Source organism: Thermobia domestica, chromosome 1 (assembly GCF_964235325.1).
Source record: "Thermobia domestica chromosome 1, izTheDome1.hap1.1, whole genome shotgun sequence".
NCBI lineage: Eukaryota > Metazoa > Arthropoda > Insecta > Zygentoma > Lepismatidae > Thermobia > Thermobia domestica.
In genome coordinates, this window is record NC_137454.1 from 145,944,277 (window position 1) to 145,967,337 (window position 23,061).

General features: G+C 34.1%; 1 protein-coding gene across 2 annotated transcripts in view; it reads right to left on the bottom strand.

The window, feature by feature from the left end:
• LOC145689801 (uncharacterized) overlaps positions 1–23,061 on the bottom strand; it is a 252,656-nt gene that overhangs the window by 118,489 nt on the left and 111,106 nt on the right. Inside the window, exons 1-2 of one of the 2 annotated variants that reach the window (XM_081764009.1) lie at positions 17,682–17,800; positions 10,110–10,527 (exon numbers count right to left, since the gene is read on the bottom strand). In XM_081764009.1, coding sequence (XP_081620135.1) covers positions 10,110–10,211 — 102 coding nt within the window. In that variant the 5' untranslated portion in view covers positions 10,212–10,527; positions 17,682–17,800. Of the gene's footprint in view, positions 1–10,109; positions 10,528–17,681; positions 17,801–23,061 lie in introns of those variants that run through there. The other variant, XM_081764007.1, reaches the window with a different exon arrangement.

The window sequence follows — 23,061 nt, forward strand, 5'->3', positions numbered from 1 at the left end:
TGTGGTTCTTATATTTTATATTTTATTCTGCTGTTCTGTTAATTCAAATACAAATACAACATAGACATAACATTAACATATTCTACAAGTGTAACAATACATTGCATACATTTTACTATCACTCACATTAACTCACAATCACTCAGTTATGTATTCACCTCCACTATCTATGACCTTCTGCCAACGTTCAGGTAGAAGTTCAATACCTCGCCTGTAGAACTGTTTTGGTTTTGACTGGAAGAAATCTGTTAGCCATTGGTCAAGAGAAGCTTTTCTGTACTGTTCTTTCAGCAATTGCTTCATTCCCGTACACTACACAAATTGTTCTCGCAGCTTAAACTTGAAGAGTAAAATGTGACGGAAATGATCACTTTTCTCAACTTGACATTCCATATTAGTTTGTCTGAAATATATACAATAATACGTTCACAAACAAGAAAACCTGTGTTTCGCAACACACAAACTTCAAACTACGGTAAAACAATGGAATAACGATAAACAATCGCTTCACGTCGCACTGTTGCAAACCCAAAATAAAACCGCACGAACTTATACATACTGGATGCCATATATATATACTGTCGGATATATTTATACTGGAAAATAAATAATAATAAAGTCTTTTTAAACATGCTTTTATAAAATGCACTAGATAATAAGGGAAAATAATTTTTAGTTAAGTAATTCAATGTTATTGCATTATGAACAAAAATATGAAATGAAACTTTTTAGTTTTACCTCTCATGATTATGTCCTTTAGGCTAAAGGAGACGGATGATTAATGAAAGCGAATGATTAAGAAATTATTTTTTTCTGCTCTTACACCGAGAATCGAACCCATCTTATAAACATAAGTTCAGAAACAAAATATTAATAAGAAGAATATATATTGGTGGAGTAAAGTGAACAAATGAGGCTAACTAGTAAGACAAAAACTTCTTTAATATCCATAAAAACTTTACCAAATTAGCTTTAGCAAGAGCGCCTAATGTTTACACTAGTCTTACTACCATTTCGTCACTTCATACAACCAAAAAAATATTTTCTCCTTTGCAATTTATTTTTTTTACAATCTTTCGTTATTATTTAACCAGGATAGATGTGTCGATATTAGCTGGGAGCACCAATGTTGTGTTTACTACAGTTACTGGGCGATCGCGGTGGGCCAGACTAAATTGCTGCAGTTTATCCGCAGTTTTTCAAAGTTGCAATTTAGATGTTATAAGTAGCTTGATTTGTTTACGCTTAACAAGGAACATTATAAATTACATAGTTGTTACTGAATGTAGGAACGGTTCATAATTTCTGGAGTAATGAAGAGGTATTGTGGACAGCAATATATACATAAAAGTTACCAATGCAAGAACAGCATAGCACAATCGACAATCCACTGATCTTCTATCTTCCATTGGGCAGATTGTATAAAAGTTGGCTACTTTTTATTCGATTTTGTTATAACATATAAGCAACACGTGAGAGGCAGAAATAAAGATGTCCGTGACTAATAGCTTAATTTACTTGAAAGTTTAGAGAATTGTGCGATATCTTGTAAGCAGTGGTGATATGCAGCCTTCAGCCAGTTTGCATCGGTTCCCCCCGAACTGGTTGTTAAAATTTCTCAGGTTCCCAGAATCGTTTCTTCAACTCTAGATTCAGTACTTACAAATTCCCTAGCTGAATGTTTCTCCCTAAAAATCATCAATTTACATCAATATACAAAACATCAATTTACATATGTTATATGAATGAATGCTAGTCATTATTGCTAGTATCATTTTAATAAATAATAATATAATCATATAGTAATAATGTTAATACTAAGCTAATTAATCACAGAACCTGTTTTTAAATGATTTGAATGACATCGTCGGTTGTAAGTATTAATCAATTTAAAACTTAACAAACTTCATTATGATTGCATTTGTGTTTTAAATGTATGTTTATCGGTTGAAGCATAAATTATTTTCTCTAGACTCAACCATTCAAATACGTTTTTACTAGGGGAATATGGAAGTCTGTCAGTAGGTCTAGTGGCAAGCGCGTGAGCCTGTTGTGTAGGTGATCCTGGGTTAAATACCCAATGAGAGAGCCTTTGGAATTTTAAGTGTACTCAATGTTTCTGTTCCGTGTTCCTGTTCTTAAAAAAAGTTAATGGAAAAAAGTAAAAAATGCAGTAAAAATAGTGGTAATTAAAAAGGTGGCTAGCGCGTGTCCCTGTGGTACATGTAGTCCCGTGTTCGAATCTTGGTGGATGAGCACAAAAAATTAATTTTGCAATCATTCATTTTTATTAATTACCAGACTCCTTTATCCTAAAGGGCATTATCGTGGGGCGTTAAAGTACAAAATTTCATTTTGTTTTCGAGGAATGTAAATATAAAGAGTATGTATACTTCTTTGCGGGTGACTTAAAATGTTCTGGGAACTTCCGAAACTTTTGAGCCTATACTTCTCTTAACTTAAACACATGCGTGAAATGGTTTATTACGAGCAAGACAATAAGAACTGTAATATATTAATTACAAATTGGCAATACTGCTGTTTACATTTTAGTTACAAAATCAGCCGCCTGCATTCGTTCATTAGTTGAGATTTAGTAAGACATGAATATTGAATTACCCACCAAAAATATTTTCTTCTTTTTAGTACATTTTAATGTTTCTAAAGCATGTTTTAGAAGTTTTTAATTGTTATTATTAATATAAGCTAATCGAAGCAGTGTTGCCAACAAGTTGATACAAAAAGTCGCTAAATAGGAGATGAAATGACTCCAATTTTGGGTGAAAAGTCGCTAAAATTTTTTCATGGAGTTTTGCCTCTTTATATATATATATATATATATATATATATATATATATATATATATATATATATATATATATATATATATATAAAATACGTGATCAATTCAAGCCATATTACTATATACGCTAAAAGAACGTGTATGAAAGACTCATATATATTGCCAGATTTAGGGAGGTGCAAAGGTGCACATGTACCCCCCCTCGTTGTAAATATACACTTACTAAAGTGAGAAGGTAATAGAAGAAAATAGCAACACTTTCCACAAAATTCTGCTGTCATGTTTCCGTTTGGGCTTAAAACAAAGGGAAGTTTTGCAAAATCGATATTTTAAGTCAATTTTCTAAAAGTTGAAAGAAAAGGATTTACCGAGAACAGACACTTAGTCCATGGCTAATCATAAGCGTTCGCCACGAGTTTTTATTACTCATGCGTACGCTTGGAATACGCTGACCATGTATTGAAATGTGGGTGGCTAATCACAAACGCGAAAGCAATAAAAACGCAGAGTAAACGTCAGATCGACCGTATTTGGTGCGTTTCGGAATAATAGACCGCCTGCTGTGTAAAAGATGTCTAAAGGAAGGAAAAAAAGGAAAGACGTGTTGCTAGGCAAGGGGAGTTTAGCAAGAAACAGCTGCTTGGAAGATGCTTTGTGCAGAGTATTGGAACTCTGCTATTATAGACCTGGACCTGGCAAAAAAGACCTGGAAACCCTGACTGGTTCGCAGTATGATTTATAGCTCTGGAGAAAGTAAAATTACCGAATAGCCACTTTGGTTGCGTTTGCTACGGAGGGTAACGCTTCGAAAATGCATTCTCAAATAGCATAACCCTTAGCATTTCCTCACTCACACTACAGATGCCTAAAGGCATTTAAAAAATTCCAACTGAATTCAAATGGTACAAATGGTACTGGTACAAATGTACTGGTACAGGTACTGGTGAATTCAAATGTAGTGCTAGTAATACTGGTGCACTCCCCCTCAGAAAATCCTAGATCCGACCCCGCTCATATATAACTAACAATAATTTCACTTTATATATAACTTTATTATCAATTTTGCTTGAACGAAATCAAAAATAAGTTTAGTAAAACGAACAAAATTCAAGGTCTAGGAAAAATCTTACTTCACTTCTACTCACGCTTCTACAGATAATCTGTTTGCTATCGTTAATGAAATGTTTGTGCTTCTATACGGAAGCTCTGTAAACTAAAGGATATTAAAAGGTGGAGTTGGTCCCCGTTAGAAGGCAAGAGATAACAGCAATCAAAGCGGGAATATAGAGATAAATGTTATGTACTTTCCCAGTTCGTCAACATCTGCACTGATTTAAATAAGCAAAAGGAAAATAAACATATATCTGAACTGATTCGAGTTAATAGTACTTATTTTATCATAAGTTGTTCGCAGTACAAAAGTCGCTAGATTTGTAAATAAGTTGCCAAATCGTCATTCCAAAATCACCAAAAAAGTCGCTAATCGGAAAAAATATTTTTTGTCGCTATTCTGGAATGCGAATCCCCTAGATTTAGCGACTTTTTCCCCAAATTGGCAACACTGAATCGAAGATATATTTTTATATGCTTATCAGCCGCATGAGGGCTATTAAAATAAGCTAGTATTGACATCTTGTGTTGACTATCAGGACTATTTGCTTACATAAAATGTTTTGAAAGATTTCATTTACTTTTAATAATAATAATAATAATAATAATAATAATAATAATAATAATAATAATAATAATAATAATAATAATATGCCTTGTTCGAAACTGATGTATTGTGTTGTCATAGGAGATAAGCAAATGTACAAATGTAATGAAAATGGTTGAGTTGAGTTGAGTTGATTTTGAGTTTAACGTCCCGTTCAGCAGCGAGGCTATATGAGACGTGGACCTACTGATTAACGTGGAATCCGAACCACATGAGCTCTCGCCAGTAATGAAAATGGTGTGAACTGAATTGGATAAAAATATATTTTTTAGATAAGCTAAGCGAGAAGGCCAGTTGGATTAAATCATATAAAATAAACATAATATGACTATTTGTATTCGAATAGTAGCCATATTTCTAAGTAACATTTTAATAGAAAAAACTAATAATACGTTAAATTTTTAAGATAAAATATTATCTAGTACGGTATATTTCAATTTAGAAACTGTAAGGGTTCAATTTCATGAAAATTTCGTAGAGTACAGCTATTTATTCACGTGTTTCTTTCATGTTTGTCAATCATGTCCTGAGACTTACACTTCATTCTTTTCGTTTTAGAGTGATTAAGAAATATTTATTGGTTTCCAAGTATTAATTTTCTTGAGATAAACATTATTATAATATCAAATTCATTAAGGCTCTTCCATAATCTTATACCCAGTTTTTCTGAATTTTAGTGAATAATTTAAAGAGAATGAAGAATACCAACACTTTGAAAATGAGTCAGATAGTATCTACAAAATGGTATTACATAAATAATATTGAAGAACCTCCATATCAATATATATAAAAACGAAAGTGACTATGTTTGTGATGTAATAACTCTTGAGCCACCCGACGATTTCGACCAAATTTTCACGGGCCTGGGATGGCTTTTACATTTCACTTTGACGGTGCAACTTAGAGGAGGGGGTGGGTAGGTTGAGTTATATAGAAATTATCTAAAATGACCAATATTAGTGTCGAATCCATAATTTTGGGAGTCGCTGAGATGAACAGTGGTATTTCTCATGCCGTTTAAATCCAAATTCAGCCCATAATAATAATAATATTTAATTTTTATTTATATAGATTTCTTATTATTTTCTAATTTTTCATTATATTTTCCTCGTTTCTATCGATTTGAGAGCGCTTCAGTAATGGTAAAAATGACTGATCAGCGGAACACATTATTACTTTTTTCTTATCTTAACACGGCCAAGCGGGTAATTCACGCTAGTAGTATATGAATTTGAGTGACCAACAATTATGACGTCATAAACTGCGCACCTAAATTTCTTGTCCATAAGAAGTTGTTTGGGAACATTTATTAGTTCAATAAATACTATTTTGTAGATGCTACTTGACTTACTTTCGAAATTTTTGCTATTCTTCAGTTTTGGTTATTCACTAAATTTTAAAAAAGTTGGGCTGAGCTTAGCGAATAACCTTCAAATTAAAATAAATTTTGTACTTAGATTTCCCCAATTTCGTCATTAACAGATTGATTTTAACAGGGAAATATGCAAGCATTGTTTGGAAGAGGTATCCGATGTCTTCGATTTGGCACATCAACTAAGCGAACGAATAGTAGTGGTAGTAGTAGTAATTCTATTAAAACTACTATATTATTATTATTATTATTATTATTATTATTATTATTATTATTATTATTATTATTATTATTATTATTATTATTATTATAAATCTTGGGCTTATTAAATGGGTTGCTCATCTGGAATATGCAACTTTAATATGGAACCGAAATCTTGTTACTATTGCTCAAGTTCTTGAGTCAATTCAAACCTCTTTCTTGGCCTGGCTTAGATTCAAATTTAAATTGAATGAGATGACCAGTAGGGAGATTCTTGGTAGGCTTGATTTGCTCTCTCTTGATATTAGGAGGAGAAACCTGAGGCAAATCAGGCTTATTCATAATGCTAGGGTGAAGCTAATTGAACATCTATATATTAGAGTTCCTTCGCATAACCCCAGGAACTATCGATCTACTTTATGTAATGATAAATTAATTGGTACTCCACTATTTATTAGTGTAGAGAATATAACAAAAAAAATCTCTGAAAATCGATCTATTTAATGTAAATTTTACTCTACTTAAAATACAATATTTAGAATATATTATTAAATAAATATGTAAATTCGCCGTTGTTCCGTCTGGTAAATTGTCTATGAAGTTCCAATTGTCTTTCGTTCGATATACGTTTATTTTTATCTAATCATATTCTTTGTTATATATATATTCTTCAGAAATTTTGTTTAATTTTATTAATGTTCATTATATTTTACTTTGTTATACAAGACATCACAGTTTTCAATTTAATAGATACTTGAATGGAGTAAATAATTAAGAAATTTTACTTTGTAATCTAAGCTTGTATTAAGTTCATGTATATCATATATTTTTTGTATCTTATTGAAATATTTTCATGTACCATTTTTTTAAATTTGTTTATTTTGTATTATTATTATTATTATTATTATTATTATTATTATTATTATTATTATTATTATTATTATTATTATTATTATTATTATTATTATTGACACATCAGGAAGAATTTCCCGAAAAATATATACAGGAATTTCTGTATTACCTCTATTCCAGAGCGCAAAATTTCTGGTCGCCAGGTCACCATTGGCAACTAGAAATTTAGAGGTGGCGACTAGTGTTCAGAAGGAATGGTTTCTCAATAAACTTACAGGGCTGCGCAGTTCCTGTTTCGCACGAAAATAACTGTCACTGAGTAAGAGAAAACACGGAACGGATATGGAAAGTAAAGTCTCTACTAAGTTGTAATTCGTCCCTCCTTTTCCACCCTCAATCGAAAACTTCATTACAAGATTCCCAAATTTGCTTTCAATTGTCACATTTTGTGCAGTTTTTACGTGTGAGTACTGCTTCATGTGAGAGAAGCTTCATCAGTCTCAACAGAGTTAAGACTGCCTACAGGAATTCACTAAATGATTTGCGACAATTTTCATCAATGGCCCTTCACTTAAGGACTTTGATCCGAAAACTGCAATCAACAACTGTACTTCAGTGAAGAGAGACAGCGTTACACAAACGTGAAGTCTTAAGGTAAGATATTTTTTAACATGTACATGAATTGTCCAATTCAAAATTGATTACCCTGAATCTAATTCTCTGGTTTTGAACTTTTATGCCCTGATGTTATCTCTTTCTTTGGCAAACCAAAGGCCGTGGGGGAGGGAACGTCTCATAATTTGTACGTGAGAAATAATGGCGATCATCATTTTTGGATTGGCTAGTGCGTCTGATTTTGAAATTTTGCGACCTGCTCTTTTCGCTTCCTTCGCGATACCTATATTTAAAATTCATGTATATTTCTTTCATTTAATGCATTTTTTAGTATATAGAAAATTATAATTATACACGAGAAAACTAGCCTTTGCTTCAAGATTGAATTTCGTGCATTTGCTCTTAACATTTCCTCGATTTGGCCCAGCTGGGGCTTCGCCTCCTAACCCACGCGTTTACTCAGTCTACGGGTTTGCACCTCTTAAACCCACAGTTCTACCAAACTTCAAGTTTCTTTTTGTATTTCAACTATCTAAAAGATAAAAGATTTTTTATCCCAAGAAAACGGCCATTTAAATAACATGGACATTTCTTCATCGCACCTTTAGACACCTTAAAAACTAAAAATATTCACTTTTGGCAGTATTTCTGTCAGTTAGTCTTGGAAAGCTACAATCATGCCAAATTTTACCATTCTAATCCTGCCGGAAGTGCCTAAATATTTTGGGGTGTAAAAGGTGTCCCATATAAATAAAATGGGAAAGATTTTTCAGTTCCCCATAAAACCACTCTAAAGTTGATTTTTTTTATTTTTACTGATTTACTGAGGTAATGCTAACGAAAACGTACAGCCATACCGAATTTCAAGTTTTTATTCCATTTCCAAGTACCTAAAATATGAGATTATAGGTCCAAATAAAGTCCCATTTAAATAACATGGGGAATTTCTTCATTTCCCCTTTAGACCCCCTGAAACTTAAAAATATTCACTTTTGGCATTTGTCTGTCGGTTAGTGCTGAAAAGCTACGATCATGTGAAATTTCAACTTTCCACGTCAACCGGAAGTACCACTTTAATTTATGTCAGTTCATGTAGTTTTATATATAGTTAGGATATAGGGCCTATACTAGAAGATAAAAGTGAAAGATTTATGAAACAAAAACTCGCGTAAATTACTAGCAGAAACCTTTTAAAGTGAATAATTCATAACATTTATAAAATATATGGAAGTATTACACATTTAGGTAAGAAGATATGTTATATTACAGTTATATTTCTAATTTTCCTAACACTAAATTGAATAAAATATATCAATTTAATATTATACACTTTTTAAAATTTAGAAGTATTATATGTAGAACATTCTCTGATCATTAGGAATTCATATGTGAATGTTTTATCAACGTCGATCTCGCAATTAGAGAGAATATTGCGAATAAACTCGAATGCATAAAATATTAACATATCAGAATTTATATTGAAAATGTTCTATCTAAAATCTTTGTATTCTTTTAAGAAAATCAACAAACGTTTAACAAAAGCTTTCCAATAATTTCTTATGTACCAAAGGCCTGCACAACTTAATATTTCATGTGTGTACTACGCTCGTGAAGTTCTATCACCATCTCAACTTTGCTTCAGATCGGGTGAGCTATATCAATCGCGCACGATATAGACTGTCGTCTCGATGCTATCTTTTTTAAAAAAATAAGAATCAAATAAAGAATGTCAACAATAAATAAAACAAAATCCATCGTTAGCATGTACTCCGAAGAACACAATTCCTCAAAACATTTCCAGAAAAGAACACATTTTTTCACTACTATTGCCTTATTTTCTCATTAATCATTTTATCTCTTACCGAACATTGTGGCTTTAGTTATTAACCTTCCTATATATTAATTAACTTGATAAGCCTAATGTTCCATTATTTTTATTTCACGTATGTGTACACTATTTATTCAGCTGGGTCGCAAGTTGTTAATAAGTCATTAGCACGAAAATCACTGCTTATGTGTCTACCCTTTCCTAAGCTAAAAAAAATCCAAACCAGGGGCATGGTTCAATATAATAAGCACAAACAAAATTCAACTCACCTTCATTATATAAGTTGTCTCCATAATTAATGGAAGCTTCAAGTATGCTTAAGAAGGATATATCAATACTAAAATACTTTAATGAACAGTTAATTCCCAATTGAGACTCTGAGTTTCAAGAATAAATGAGGGATTAAAAGCCAATTTGGGTTATCGTGACCAACGTTGAATTCCTGAAATGCTTAATCCAGTAAACTGCCTGTGAATTCATTAAGATGTAAAGAATTTAGGAGCCGTATACGTATACTCTTAAGTTAATTTTAAACGTTCCTTTTTTATCAGTCTTAATAAAAGTGGAAATAAGCCATTCTGGTTGTCCATCCTTTACATGAATTCCCAATTGGAAATTCCCAATTTCATAAAGATTATATTTTGTCATATTAACTTTTCCATAGAAAAAATATTTATAAAGATAAAAAATATTTATAAAGATCAAATTATATTCTACTTACCTTTGCTTTGGACGCATAGGTGATTTTAACTACCGTAATGACAACTAGCACAGTCAACACAAGGTTTGTCGTCCGAGAGGAGTTTGCAGAAATCAACATCATTGCTTGAGTGAACAGTTTTCGTCTGCCAATAGATGCGTATGCAGACTACTTTCTTCTACAAAATACACTACCACTACTCCACGCAACGACTTGTTCTACACTGACACACAGACGCTCCTCCCATTATAACAATGTCTTCTTAACATTATTGTGCGTTTGTAATGCTATCAGCAACAATTAGCCTACGCAGCAACTGCATGTTCGAACGTCTTGTTATGAAAGTACCCGTTCATACTTCTTGTTTGGCCTCTGGTTAATATTTACAATATGTCACGCAAGAAGTTTGTTAACCACGAGACGAAGTTGTCCAATCAGGCTGTAAAAGACAAAAGAAGCAAATTGTAATATGAAAATCAGTATTGCGGTAGTGAGTTATAATAAAAATAGACAAGGCTAGAGACTGACGAATTATAGATACACGAACAACAGTGTGGATGCGCTGAATTCTCACAAACACAATAAAAAACGTTCACAAGTCAGAAAGCGGATCAGAGAGACCGTGAGAATTTTCAGTAATTACAACTTCAATTTGGTGCAGCATCACATTGCATGTTAGAACAGTACCGGCACATCAAAACATCATCATAAAGGAACAATACAAATTACTGTTTCATCTAAACGTTACATGACTTCTTTTATTTGAAATTATACAAATATTATTCTTGTTATTGTGTAATACAATAGCTTTTTCTTCCTTTAAATTTTTGTGCTACATAGTTACGTGATGCAAATGTAAAATTAATATTTTTACTGTTTTCAAAATCCAATTTATTGCTCTAAAAATGTCACGATAAATACTATATATATATATATTTGGAGAGAGAGGGGGATTTTGAGCAGTATACTGCTAAAAAAACAAATATAAATTTGCAATTTACAGAGCCTGAGGTACTGTGTTTTAATGTTTTACGTGGACATGAAATAAGAAAAGTAAACAATTTTTGTATATTACAAATAACTATAATAATGAAAAGAAAAGTATAATGAAAGTAATGACAATTATATTAGGAAAAGTACAAACTTGGATTTTTTTTAGATTCTCTAACGAGGTAGCTGGAGATATTTAATGTTCATATGAAGCTTTTATTTTAAAAAAAAGTTTTGAGTAATGCGTAATATTATTAAAAAAACGGAACTGGAATTCAATAACTTAATTTCATACAAATGTTCATTGTCTAGCTCATACTGTAGCTAAATGTTACCCAAATCGAGTTTTTAAACTTTCTAAATCAAAAATTATTTTGTTTCCATAGTTTGAACGGAATACAAACAGAGGAAGTGCAAAGAATATTTATGAGGCAACGCTAAACCGCTATGAAACAACTAGATCTTATTTATGAATCCTTCACCAGAGCTTGAAGCACCTATGAAAATACAGAAGAGCAGAAAAGAGGATATTGCTAAAGTTCCAAATTTTTGCTATTCATGTAGTCTCCGAAAAGTGAAGCAGGATTTTGCATCTCGAAAGCCTATTGAGACACTTTATTTCCAAGGGAAATGAAATGGAATTTAGGCTAAAGAAGACAGATGAATAATGAAACTGAATGATAGTGAAATTATATTTTTGTACACTTCCATGCAACAAGATGTCAAACTGTACATATCTTGCTGTCAGTTTCACGGTCAGTCTCTAGTCCATAGTAGATTGGCTCGTATTATTGAGTACGTAAAAATCATCTAAAGAAAAATATCGGGCTTTTGGAGGAACATCATGGTTTATAAATCTCAAAAGTTTATTGTCGCATAAACAAACCTAAAAAGTAAATCTTGTTTGTACCAATCTAATTCAATCAAAATTGTTGTTGCGCACTTCCCTAAAATCATGTTTTATATTATTATTATTATTATTATTATTATTATTATTATTATTATTATTATTATTATTATTATTATTATTATTTTCCCTCCTTTTCGGTTCAATCTAAGACCTATTTTTTTTAAGGAGTTTGTAGCCAAAATTCCATACACAGCATTCCTACTTCCTACTCGAGAGACCTTTGCCGTCCAACCTATATACAGGGTGTCCCAGGACGAAGGGACAATATTTTGGGAAATGGTAATATGGGTGATCCTAAGCAAAAAAAAGTTATATGAGCATATTTCCTAATCTCAATGGTTTCAGAGCTACAGGTTGTGAACCATTTTTTACTTTATATTGCGTATTGCTTACCCTGTACTTATTCTACAGAGGTGCCACATAGCGAATTTGAAAGATGATGGAATAACCTTTCCAACGATATGCAATATGTGGCAGTGGTATCTTTGGAAAAGAAGTTGTTGAGGGATATTTTGAATAAGTGTTGCCATCCAATTTCTTAAAATAACCTTAACTTTCTCAAATTTCCGTCAACAGCTTCCCTTCTAAAGACAACACTGCCACATGATGAATACCGTTGGAAAGGTCATTTCATCACCTTTCAAATCCACTATGTCTTACCACTGTAAAATAGTTACAGGGTGAACAATACGCAACAAAATCAAAAATAGTTCACAACGTGTAGCTCTCAAACCGTTGAGATTAGGACCTACAAGGTCTGTATGATAAGTAATGAGACTCGCCGCGCCGCGGCGCGCGTGTCGCTGGAGCGGGTTTGTCGGTGATGGAGGATGTAGGGGGGGGGTCCGAGCAAAGCAACGCACCGCGCGTCAGTTGGCTCCGAGCCTTAGTGGAGCGCGGACAAGCCTTGGACAAAGCCCTTGTGAACATTCTTGTCACGGCGGAAAATCAACAAACATGGAGGGTTCCATCGAACAGCGTTATGCGATCAAATTTTGCGTTCGCCTGGGGAAAACGGCTACTCAGACGCTTTCTCTCATCACGGAGGCCTACAAAGAGGAAGCCCTATCCAAAGCCCAGGTGTTTCGTTGGCACAGTGCGTTCCGGAACGGCCGGGAAAGCGTTGAGGATCTGGAGAGGGCTGGACGCCCGACAACAGTGACTACGGACGAAACTGTGGCAAAAGTGAGGGATCTCCTGAACTCAGACCGTCGATTATCGTTGAGATTGATTGCTGATGAACTCGATATGAACCACACAACAGTGCACAAGATTGTGACGGAACAATGGGAATGAGAAAAATCTGTGCGAAACTGGTGCCGCGAGTGTTGACTGACGAACAAAAGCAACGACGTGTTGATTGTTGTCAGGAACTGTTGAACCTCATGAACAGTGACCCTAACTTTGAAGATGACGTCATAACAGGTGACGAGTCGTGGGTGTTCCAGTACGACCCTGAAACGAAACGTCAAAGCGCGGAGTGGCACACTCCTGCGTCCCCGCGCCCCAAGAAGGCCAGAATGTCGAAGTCAAAGGTGAAAACAATGTTGATTGTTTTTTTTGACAATGTGGGGGTGGTCCACAAGGAGTTTGTACCCCAAGGACAAGCCGTCAACGCCGCCTTCTACAAACAAGTCCTTGAGAGACTGCACAGGAGCGTCAAGCGGAAAAGACCGGCGATCGCTAGCCGGTGGAAGTTGCATCACGACAATGCCCCTGCCCACACCGCCTTCTTAGTGACCCTCCTTTTTGACCCGGATTGGGGTGGAAGTCCTTCCACAACCACCCTACAGCCCAGATGTGAGCCCGGCCGACTTCTTCCTCTTCCCGAAGCTGAAGCCACGCTTGAAAGGAACCCGTTTTGCAGACGTCACAGCCATCCAAGCAGCCGTGACCACATTTCTAAAGGACATGCCGGCTGCTGACTTCCAGGGGGCGTTTGCAGCGTGGAAACATCGATTGCAGAAGTGCATCGACGCAAGAGGAGAGTACTTCGAAAGCTTTTAAGTCCCTGTACAGATCAGATCAATAAAACAATGTTTCCAGACCTGGTCTCATTACTTATCATACAAACCCTGTATGTTCATATGAACTTTGCTTAGAATCACTCATACTACCATTTCCCAAAATATTGGCCCTTCCTCTTGGGACACCCTGTATATATCGGCTTATTTAATTTTCATTAGTTCCATTATATATTATTTTATAAACTAGCCATTATAAGGCTAAAATTTTCATTCTAGAGAAGGAATTCTTAGAATTTGACGATTTTAAGAAATTATTGTAAAGAAATTAATTGAAAGCAAGCTATACCGTAGAGAGATTTGCAACAGAAAAATCTCAATTTATAACCCGAGAAACAACTACTTTTCATTGAAAATAACAAAACAAGGAACAGTTTTATATATACAGGGTGTTTCAAAACAACAGCGACAACGTTTGGGAGGTGATTCCTGACACCAAGATAAGATGAAAAGTATAGACCAACCTGGGTGCACAAATGCTTCCGTTCGGAGTTATAGGCCGGCGAAAACATGAAAAAATGAAGTTTAAAGGTCCATAGCTCCAAAACTATGGGACCTACCGTAGTCGTGCCAAGACCTCACTTAAGAACTAGTATCTACCCTATCCAGAAATACATGTTTCAGAATCCTCCGGGAGTTTCAGAACATTTTTATAGAGGTAGTTGATGAATACTTTAAATTATATGCCCGTAGCCAAACACCTTCTACAAAAATCGCTGCGTAAGTACCTTAGGATTCAGAAACATGGATTTTTGTATAAGGCACATATTAGTTCTTAAGTGAAGTCTTGACCCGACTACGATAGATCCCATAGTTTTGGAGCCATGGACCTTCGAAGTTCATTTTTTCATGTTTTTGGCAGCCTATAACTCCGAAAGGAAGCATTTGTGCACCCAGGTTGGTCTATACTTTCTGTCTTATCTTGGTGTCAGGAATCACCTCCTAAACTTTGTCAGTGTTGCTTTGAAACACCCTATATATATATATATATATATATATATATACCGGTAAACTGTTAAATTAGAAATGCGTTTAACAGCCATTAAGTTTCGGCATAATTAGCCCATTGATGCCCACTGTTTCTTTCAAAATTCAAAAAAAAAAAAAAAAAATCTGCAAAATATCTTATTAAAATGTAATCAAGATTTAATTTGAACCAGAATTGTATATCAGTTCCACAAAGCAGATACTAGGATGACACTCTAAATAGAGATTAGAATGACTTTTTCAAAATTATTTTCCAAACTTCATTGTAAATTGTTTCCAGTGTATAACTGCTTCACAGAGGCAATTATAACTAAGATAAATAAATTTATTCTTTAATTTCCCAAAATGGAATCACTTACAGTAATTATATGAAATTGACTCAAAAAGAAGCTAATGCAGAACATTGTAACTGACGAATTATTATATAGATGTTATATCGTAGTAAAAGACTTCGTTAATATAATTCTACCGACTGTACTGTACTCTATTATTATCATTATTACAGTTATTCTTTTTTTTTTCTTTTCAAAAAATGATTGTACGGTCACTATTTCACTTCCTGTATGTACTCAGAATCCTTGAAAGTATTCGTAGTTAGACAGAAAAGAAACAATAGCGTGGTCTTCTTGAATATTATTATCATTCTAATTGAGAATTCAATTGATGTTTTAGTAAAAATCTATTATTTTATTTCTTTCTTTATTTATTTGATTTCTTCTTTCTTTTAAGTTCAGCGCAGATTCCGCGTATCCTCCGAAAATCCCATTACATAAATGGTAAGTATACGACTTCCTACTTTTAATGGGTTACTTTTAATTGAAGGGGGCCAAAAGTAGAAAAAAACAAATAAGTTTACTAGAGAAATGAGTTATTGGTACTCTATACTTGTGTTCGGAAGAATATAACAATTAGAAGGGTATTAGGCTGAATTCGTTTTCAGATCAACAGTAGAACAAGAGAATGTAGTGCACACCTTTTTGAAAGCCATTGCCGATCTATACAAACCATGAAGGCAAGTAGAGTGTAATGTAAACTAACCTAACCAAAATTAGGCTATACTTATCCAAAAAGTGTGAATTTTTAGGAAAAATTCTGGCCCCCTGTAATTAGAATTTATCCGATAACTTAATTATAACAAAATTCCAACTATAATCCCGATTTGATGTCCATTATAATCTGTTAAAAATTTATCGTCGTTCTCATGTATATTCAGCATATCTGTGATACAGAATTTTAGAGTTAGATATAAACATACATTTTTGAAGAGTTTAATTAGAGTTCATATTTCAAATTTCATATTTTATAGTGGCAGATGATTTACGGACAGAGAGAAAGTCTCTCCCGACCTAAGATTTGAAATGAGTATTCCATAACTTATTTATCACTTTTCTGTCACAAACCAACACTTAAATATATATTTTATATATTACATATTACTTTTTATTTGGGGTATGTTTAGTACAAGGGGTCCAGAAGCACGTAAAAAAACTAGGGATGGCCACAAAGTTCCGGTTCCGGCGGAACCGGTTCCGAGGAACCGGTTCTCGGAGATCCGGTTTTCAGAACCGGTTCCAGACCTGGATCCGAAAACCCGGTTCCAGAACCGGATCTTAAGAACCGGTTCCAGATCTGGATCTGAAAATCCGGTTCCAGAACCGGATCTTAGGAACCGGTTCCACATCTGGTTCTGAAAACCCGGTTCCAGAACCGGATCTTAGGAACCGCTTCCAGACCTGGATCCGAAAGCCCCCAAAGACCCGTAAAGGAGGCATAAAGTTCACCTTCAAAAATAATGCAAAGAGGACCATGCGCTTGTGCCTTCCCCGCCCAGACCCGTTTGTGCCCCCAAAAAAACAATTTTGGTACACCAGTGGGTGTTTAGCCAAATGAGTTGGCCAGTTTGCCTGTTTAACCAATGAGTTTGCCAGTTACCCAAGACAAGCTGCCGCCGCCTGGGCGCCTGCCTGTCGCTTCCACCATTTCATCTAACATACTGTTCACAGCTTGCCAGCAGCTCGGGTTTAGCGTAGGGATGGTCACAAAGTTTCGGTTCCAGCGGAACCGGTTCCGCGAGGAACCGTTTCTGTTTTCAGAACCGGTTCCAGACCTGGATCCGAAGAACCGGTTCCAGACCTGGATCCGAAGAACCGGTTCCAGACCTGGATCCGAAAAACCGGTTCCGGAACCGGATCTTCTAGAACCGGATCCGTTCAGACCCGAAAACCGGTTCCACCAGGAACCGGTTCTGGCCATCCCTAAAAAAAACAAAATTTACAGGAGAAATGAGTGATGCAAGTGCTTAGACGTAACATAACATAACCAAATCTATCCTAACCTAACATAAACTAACGTAAGCTAACCTGAACTAACCTAAACTAACGTAATATTAGTAGAAATAAGCGAAATTCTATGATTTTTTGGAAAATTATGCGGGATTCCTACACTAATATAACGTAAACTAAACTAACCTAGCGTAACCTAAACTAGCCTAACCTAACTTAAACTAACCAATCCTACCCTAAACTAACTGAATGTGAACAGAAATTACCAAAATTTGTAACATTTTTTAGAGAAAAGAGCTGGACCCCTTCTGGTAAACATAGGCCTTTTATTTAACTAGAAATAAAATTATAGCAGGTTATATTCTGCTGGAATCGAAGAAATTTATTCCAATTTACTTACCTTATAAACTTTTAACTTTAAGTCAACCTTTTAAAATCAATATGTTTAATTTAGATTTGGAAAAAGAAATATGTTTGAAGTCATAAGATACAAAACAAAGTACGTATCACCTACATCAACTAAATTTTTAAGATTTTCAAAATTTATCTTTAGTAGTATTTTCATGGATTATCTCGTAGTAGAAAATAAATAAACAACATTAAATAGGAAGAAATATTATAATATGCACTCTAACACCACAAAATATTATTATGTGATGTGCTACGGTGTAGTATAGCGGCGCATTACAACTTTCCGTGAAATGAAGAAACGGAATCTACATTATTTTCCATTCTGATTCGAAAATAAAATAAAAATACATAAATTGTTAAAATCAAGGTTATTACATCTTAAATCTAAGGTCAGTATATAAGATTAAAAACTGCTAATGATGGAGTAAGTTACATGAAGACCACATTACAAATAATAATTTCGATTATTTACTACATGAAAGAAATTCTAGCATAATTATATTGCAACTTCAATTTTAAAAAGTATATTTTTGCACCATAAACAAAAAAAAATCCTGAATTGGGAACATGACATTTTCTATGAGGATTTCCTGAAAACAGAAAACTTCCAAGACTTTAAACAAATGTCCATATTTAATTTATACGTGATAAAACATTTGTTTTTCTCTTTTCATATGTTAAGACAAATGATAATTGAACATCAATCTAGAAAGAAATGAAAACCTTAGTATTCGTGACATTTTTGCCTTCCTTCTTCTCTAACACCGAAAACAAGCTTTGATCACGAAACAAAAATTTCACGAATTCACAAGTAACACTACGATGAATGCTGATTACGTGACTTCTTACAGATTTAGTTTAATTTCAAAATATACGTTTTGTCTGCCGTTTTTCAGGAACCCTGATCTGAGCAGCGATATGGAAAAGTTTCTCTAAAACACATTAATAACCAGGAACCTTCTGGAATGTCAAAGTGCAAGGTTCGATTTCAGAACACGAACAGTGAAGTAATACAATAATTTACTGATTCAGTAGGCACTAAGGTCATTATGTACATTAGTAAGGAAACAAAACTTACTTTTTAGTATGCAAGCACATTACCGTGATTCTGCATGATAATCTACAAAAGCTAGAATTATTACGAAACAATATATGATATACTCAAGGTCACATTCTGAGATTACACAGATGAGTGGCTAAGGAAGCTACGTACGCACGATAATCTCACGAGTAGATCCATAAAACAATAGCAATAATAAAATTTGTTCCCATATAATTCATTTTTTCATTTTGTGTATTTTCAATTAGGTATGCACTAAAAGAAAGAAAATACTTGTAGCTTTAGGATAACTTCAGTTTAAGGTCTTCCCTTCGTTTTAACTTATTTCCTCCTTAACTTGTTAAATACCGGTAAAAAGATTTTCAAATTAGCACAATGATTGAACTTAAATTTTCAACCGTTAGAAGTCACTAATATTAAACTGGCTTTAATAATTAAAGTAACGCGCTATAAAGTTTGACTACTTATATATCGTATTGTGAAACAAATTTTAATATAAATTAAATTTCTAGTTTTACATCCTATGGTTACGACATGTTGACCATGGAAGATGGATGTTTAAGGAATACAAATGATTATAAAAGTATTGGTGGAATGATAGTGTTGGGGGAAATTGTAGTAACTTAAGGAAACTCACGAACACAATGTTGCCTACCACAAACTCATATGATTGGGATCCAAGCAGGGACTCCTCGTACCAGAATTTTAATAGATGCTACATTTAACCAAAACATGTTGTTACGAGAAAACGTTTAATAATCTAGAGCTCATGATTCGGTACATATTTATGCCCTCACAATGCAAAATATAAAAAGGGAGTGAGGGGCGCTCCCTTATGAATGCCCAAACGCCAACCTCACTTCCTTGTAGTACACCCTGGAAACTGCATTCATTGTACTGCAGGCTAATGAGGCTCTGGCGACTGGTGACACCAGGATAAACATCTTACAAAGAGAGGGGGTATATGGGGATGACGGTTCTTTGATTCGTTTTGTTTATAGGAGTCGGTATGTGATGGAAACAAATGGCCTCAATGCTGACATCCCCATTATAAAATAATAATAATAATAATAATAATAATAATAATAATAATAATAATAATAATAATAATAATAATAATAATAATAATAATAATAGAAAAACTACTTACCACTATTCGTATTTATGTTATTAACGTAAGTTTACTAAAAAGATTTAGGGGCTATTTTCTATATCAAGAAAAGGTCCTTATAACAACTATAGAGGAGGTCCATAAAACGAACTGCTTTATGATTGCCTAAGCTTTTCACAATAACTCCGCATTCATTCTTATGCGGAAGCTGCTATATAAAGGATAACAAAGTATATTCGTTACGAGTGACTGCAACTCATTTGATTCTGTAATTCTAAACTAGAAAATTTGAAGTAATCTACTTTGCTCAAACTACAGATACGTTTCCATACGAAGTAAAGTTATGTCGAGAAGTAGATGCGTTGTGACATGTCAGAAAACACAGGAATAAATCGAGGACACTGATTTCAAATATCAAGACCGGTTCTCGATAATTATTTTCGTTCTTATAGGTCCATGATGGACTGAATAAAATTCTGTAAACATTAATATGTTTGTACAGGGAGCAAGGACCCATTCTAATTCTCTGTCATTTAACGAATTTGCTGCTAAACAATACACAATGTTATACTAATGCAACATACTTTCTCCATAATAGTTTAGCTATGAGGTTTTGCCAATTTCAATATGACATATTAAGTGGGATATAGCCCTATATTCCTATGAGTGGAATAACTTTTGGGTCATTTACACATACCATATTTTTATATACGTATCATCAGGATATACGTTTTTCAATAGTTCATTCTTTAGTATGTAATTGTGGTGAAATCTACGAGAAAAAGAGAATGTCTTTCTTTATGTAATGATACCCGATTGAATGACTTCCATCATTAGTTCAGATTTTGTGTCATGCACCTAGTGTTTAATGCAGGTAATTCACGAAAATAAGGTTTTAAAATTCACTTCATAAATGTTGAAACAATATTGATATGTACCCATTGGTTTCCTTGGGGTAATTAACGCTTTCTTCGTCCTCAAAGTTCGTCATCATCATTCGTGTGAATTTTATTATTTATCTCTCTTTGTCTATATGGCACTTTCGTAGCACATCAAAGCATTTTTCATTTCGCATTCCTAAAGTTGAAATCATGAATATGTTGAAACTAAAAATAATGTTTAGACCAGTCATTTACAATTGGCCGATCGATGACGTAGGATCGCGTTTTTATAATCTGAGAAAAGCAAATAGTATCATAATGAGGTGAGGAAAGGAGGAACATGAGGTAGGAAGATAGAATAAGGAAGTGTTGGCAGTGTAAGCGCAGTCATAGATCCACGTGTATTATGCCTGCAAAACCATCGACTGTGCTATCGATTTTCTTGTTTACCTGTTATCACTGTCTGCCAGCTTTTTCTCCTGTCATTGAGAAGGAGAGCAGCAAACTGAGACATCACAGAGCATTTACGTTAGTTGGAAATGACTGATTTAGACCATGTAATCCTTATTTTTTACTTCCTTTATATTGTAGCTAAACTGTTATTGTTCCCAACTTTGGAGTGGAAGACCGGAATTCAGTTATCAAGGAAGTGTGTTCCCGAACCCACGGGTTAGCTTCGGTTTCTAAATGGGACGTCAAACTTTACTAAGTTCTTGACCAACAGTAATTTCACTATCATTTAAAAAAAATAATGAATAACATGAAGACAATAAAGAATATAAAAGTACATAAAATGAGGCAGATAATATCTGCAAAACGATATTACATGAAATAGTAACTGCTTTCAAGGCCTCCGTATAGTGTATAAGTTTGGGTGTCAAACAATGATGACGTCACAAACTGCGCACCCAAATTTCTGGCCTATAACAAAAGGTTTGAAAACATTTAATTATTGCTTTATTTAGTACTATTTTGTAGATACTACCTGGCTTACTATCCAAGTGTTTTGGTATTCTTCATTGAAGGTTGTTCATGAAAATTAAAAAAGTGGGGTAAGCTCAGGGGCGGATCTAGAAGGTAAAAACTGGGGGGAAACTAGAACCCAGGCTATGATAGGTATATCTTGAGTTCACTGTAAACTTTCAAATCTATATAAATAATAGCTTCAATTACTTTGGGTGAGTAAGGAGCTTTAAACAAACAAAATTATCGCCGGATTTGGTTTTGTGTATGGGCTCCCTCCCTAACGTTTGAAAAAGTTATATTCAGCAGGATTTGAGTCCGATACATATTGAAATAAAAACCAAAAATCAGTTTTTCTAATAGAGCAGAAAGACCAAATCTGCATTTTCTTGTCTCCTTTTTTTAGATAACAAGACAAGAAAAGTTTTTGTTTTGAAATGACATTCCGTTTGTAAGAGGACAAATATTATACTGCATTGTCAACACATTCACCAGTCATATTAAGAAAATGACTGCTGTGTAAAAATATCTCAACAACTTTATGAAAGGATTTCTTTCTGTTGTCTGAAACGTTTAGCATCGTATCTTACCTCTGTGGGGACTTCTTTTTTGTGCTCAGTCATCGGCTTGTCATAAATTTTCCTTTTAACAAATAACAAGGCATGCTAATACTGTATATTGCACTGTCACCTCGGAATGCCATTTTCTTTCCACTTATTTTATTACTATAAATGGCTGTCGAAGTAGTGGAAATAAAATGGAGTTAGATAATGGATAAGAGGCATCGTAAAGTAGTACAATTACAGACTCCACATGGCAGACACGTGCTTGCTTCTTTTATTTTCTTTATATTTTTAGAGAAAAGGATTTTAATTTTACTTTCAATACCTCATTAGATTCTTGTTCTTTGTTTTCTAAAAAAAAAAAAAATACAGCTAAAGTATTCCTAATAACAATACCATATATAAGAGAAGACATAGACTGCAATGACAAGCAGAATAAATTCGAATATTACATTTTTGGTGTTGAAAAGAGAATTTTTCATTAAAATATAAATAAATGTTTAACAGGTCATCTAAGAATGTCATTTTGAAATGAAATAAAATGAAATCTTTCAGTTTAACGTCCCACAATTATGCCAATTGGGCTAACAGAGACGATGATTAAGGCCAAGTGGATGACGATGGAAGAATTGGTGGGATGAGATGCGGGAGGAAACGGGAATACCTCGAGAAAACTCACGGACACGGTATTGTCCATCACAAACCTGCTTGGCTGGGAATCGAACCAGGGACCCCCACGCACCAGAGGTAAGCGCTCTACCACTGAGCCACCGTGCCCTCAAGAATGTCAT